The following is a 3,758-nucleotide window of genomic DNA, read 5'->3' on the forward strand; positions in this document are numbered from 1 at the left end:
GCCTTTCTTTTGTTGTGCTGCTGAATGGGTTTGAACTGCCAACCTTTAAGTTAGTAGCTAAGAGCAAACTGTCTCTGCCACCCTAAGACCTAACAAGGCCACCATTACTATTTTTATTGCTGTTGTTGTGGTTATGTCTTTCCCTTTACCCCTTTATATCTAGCCAAAATCTACCTATCTGTCAAAACCCAGTTCAAAGCCCACTTTTCCATGCAGACTCACTTGGCTACTCTAAGCTATGTGAATTGAAAGAAGACCATTAAATTTTTTTTTTTTCAGTATGTTAGAAACCTATCCTTTTGTAAAATATAATGAAAATGAATTACTGGAAAATCAAATGAAAAGGGAACAAAGGCAGACAAAATACAAGGCCCGAGTTTTTATTATTAGAGTCAACATGCCAAAAAAAAAAAAAAGACTTAATTGCCATAAAGGTGTCTGCACACTTGCTCTCCACTTCTGTATCACTCTTGCCACAGATGTACAGCATTTGTAGGCCAGCCCTGACCACAGGACACACACTGTGTAGCCCTGGTAGTCAGCAGAAATGTTCTCTCTCATGCTCTTGGTGTTTTACTATATGTAGTGGGCCTATTTTTCTAAGTACATGTTACATTTTTGAGGGTAGGGTAACACATGTTACCTTTCTCACGTGTACTATTCTCAGTGCTGGCACTGAACTCATGAGGATGGACTGGTTAATGAGGGAACATAAGAGGCAGCACAAGGAGCCCTGGTGGCACAATAGTTAAGTGCTTGGCTGCTAACCAGAAGGTTAGCATCTGTATGGGAAAAAGACCTGGTGATCTGTTTCTGTAAAAATTATAGCCCAGAAAACCCTATAGGGCAGTTCTCCGCTGTCACATGGGGTCACTATGAGTCAGAGTCAACTCAACAGCACCTAACGGCAGCAGCACCCGTCCACTTTGCATCACCTCGTACTATCCCTGTGCTGCCTGTCTGTCAGTTTGCTGTACTGTGGTGGCTTGCATGTTGCTGTGATGCTGGAAGCTGTACCTCTGGTCTTTGAGGTACCAGTGTGGTCACCCATGCTGGTTAGGTTTCAGTGGCTCTTTCAGACTAACACAGACTAGAAAGAAAGGCATGGTGATATACTTCTAAACATTAGACAATGAAAACTTTATGAATTACAACAGCATATTGTCCAACACAGTGCTGATGGTGGAGGACTGGCAGTGTTTCATTCTGTTATACGCAAGGTTGCCGTGAGTCGGAGCCTACTTGATGACAGCTAACACCACCACCACTATGTCTACAATTCATAGGCATAAACACCTTCAAAGGTAGCATTCCTTGTCTTTAAAAAAGCTTAACCCAAGTTATTTTCTAAGCCAAAGGAAATTAATGTTATACATACTTTGTCCAGGGGCGACAGATGCCATGTTTCTGATCATTAAATGTCCCAAAGCAACAGTCTTTACAACCTTGCATAAAAATTAAAGCAATAATTAAAAAGAAAGCATTTTCATCATTTCATAACTTTTACTATGATGAATACAGTAGATCATTCATTTAATGTACACAAATTTTTTCAACAATTCTTAGTGAAATCAGACGCTAAATGTGCTAAAGTTTTCATTCTAGTTATATATAGGGTATTGTACATGTATGAAATACATGGTTCTGGTGAATGACAGATGTTCTGATTTCCAATTATTTGCATTTATTGAAAAATAATTTTGTAAGTATCATATACTTGACTCAGTGGTACATTACTTAACTTCAAGATTTTATATTATTTTTTCCTTTTTTATTTTATGTACAAAGGATCAGGACCAAAGCTAATGAGTTAGGTATAGACAGCAGACTAATAATAGATGGGAAAATAGCAAACGTACCATCTTCTTTTAATTCTTGACCTTGTTTGCAATCCTTTTGACACATGGTGCATCCTGCCCCCAAGCAGTGGAACCCTGGGATACACTCACACTCCGCATCGCTGGTGGAGGAGCACTCCCTCCTGGTCCTGAAAACACCTGCAAAGTCCCCCCAAAGTGACATGACACTTGACTGCCAAATCAGGAAGAAAATTTTTGATGAAAAATTCGGCAATAAAATCTATGCTTACTCTATTATAATGCTACTTATGACATCAGAGTGTAAAGCTTACTTTTCAGTCTCCATAAAGGATATTTTTACGTTTTGCTAATTAAAAACCTCTCTCTTGTCAAAAGAATGCTTCCTCTAATATTTAAAAAGCTTAATCCCCATGAGCTGAACATTTACATTAGGTAGATACACTCCCTGGAGAGATCCATCATGGGAGAATAGAAGAGATTGTATGCACAGGGTGACAGCTCAGGGGCCAGAGTGCATGAGAGGGAAGGACACAGGGAAGAGCTAACTATGGGGAGGAAGTGGGAGGGGAGCTGTTGCATTGTGGGAAATTGTAGTCAATGTCATGAGACAAAGTGGGTGTGAGCTGCTGTATGGAAAATGAATTTGCTCTGTAAACTTTCACCCAAATCATAATAAAAATTAAAAAAAAAACTCACTCTCCAAATAATTGCCATTGTAGTAAATTATTTTACTGTACCTGCATTTTCATAGAGATATCAGCACCTTTGGCACTTACACCTTTCAGCAGAGGTCAAGACCTCCAGTCGACCAACTCATGATGTCATATGTCAGAACAGAACTGTGCTCCATTGGATTTTCAATGGCTAATGTTTTGGAGTAGATCAACAGGCCTTTCTTTTGAGGCCCCTCAGGTAGGCTTGAATCTCCAAACTTTCAGTTCACAACTGAGCGCATTAACCGTTTGCACAACCCAGAACTCCCGAGGTCAAGACCATAAGGAATCAAACTTGTCTTCCCAATAGATGAAGAATGCATATGGTAAATCCTACCTTCACATTGCCTGCATATGTTACAGGCCTTCTGTCCACCGATGCTGGAGAAACTATTTGCAGGACAAGGAATGCATCTCTGATTCTTGTTCTTCTCACAGAAAGTACCTGAGAAAGGTAGATGATAGCTAGACATGTTTAATAACAAATACTTATCACTCACAGCATTATGGAAGTTTATGAGATAAGTAGAATATATTAGCTTTTGAGATACCACAGTGATATCTCTTGTTGGTTGACTTTTTGAAATTGCACATTTACAAGATTGCCTTCAGCATAATCACAGTATTATAAGTAACAAAATACAGATATCACAACAGATAAATCAATGGAAAGAGAAATGTTCCCTTATCTATTGAATGGGACAGAATGATTGATGGAAATGCCATTTGGATCCAGGAGATCATTGCCCATTATTGGTACACAAAGATTTAAATTTGTCTAGCTCTTCCCACTCTGTTAAGCCCTCTGGCCCTAGCTTATTCCCTGCTATACCCTCAGTTTGAGCACAAGACCTGCAGACAATACTAAAGTGTACTGAGCTCTTGCCCTGAACCACACACTCATCTCCACCCTTCATAGAATCCTTCCAGCAACTTTATGAGGTAAGTTCTTTATTACCCATAGATGTGGTTATGTGACTTGGTTCTGCTCACTCAACTATTATGTGCCATCTAATAAATATTTGTAAACGAGTAAACAAAAGAGAATTAAAAGGGAGGTCATTAGCCTTGACTATTAGACTGACAGGACAGATCAGGTGCACATGTGAATTATCTGGTTCTTACCAGCTGGGCAGTCCCCACAGGAATCCTGTACTGCTCCTGTCCTCTCAAAGTTCATGACCAAGAGCACTGTTACAGCCATGTTGTAATAGTAATTGCCCAT

General features: G+C 39.6%; 1 protein-coding gene across 1 annotated transcript in view; it reads right to left on the reverse strand.

The window, feature by feature from the left end:
• The window catches only part of TNFRSF9 (TNF receptor superfamily member 9), a 15,517-nt gene extending 11,759 nt beyond the window's left edge, over nucleotides 1-3,758 (reverse strand). Inside the window, exons 1-4 of the mRNA XM_042781195.1 lie at nucleotides 3,659-3,758; nucleotides 2,871-2,978; nucleotides 1,860-1,997; nucleotides 1,379-1,445 (exon numbers count right to left, since the gene is read on the reverse strand). Coding sequence (XP_042637129.1) covers nucleotides 1,379-1,445; nucleotides 1,860-1,997; nucleotides 2,871-2,978; nucleotides 3,659-3,758 — 413 coding nt within the window. The remainder of the gene's footprint in view (nucleotides 1-1,378; nucleotides 1,446-1,859; nucleotides 1,998-2,870; nucleotides 2,979-3,658) is intronic.

The sequence above is a fragment of the Orycteropus afer genome, unplaced genomic scaffold, assembly GCF_000298275.1.
Source record: "Orycteropus afer afer isolate SDZICR_OR568_19922 unplaced genomic scaffold, OryAfe1.0 scaffold00094, whole genome shotgun sequence".
NCBI lineage: Eukaryota > Metazoa > Chordata > Mammalia > Tubulidentata > Orycteropodidae > Orycteropus > Orycteropus afer.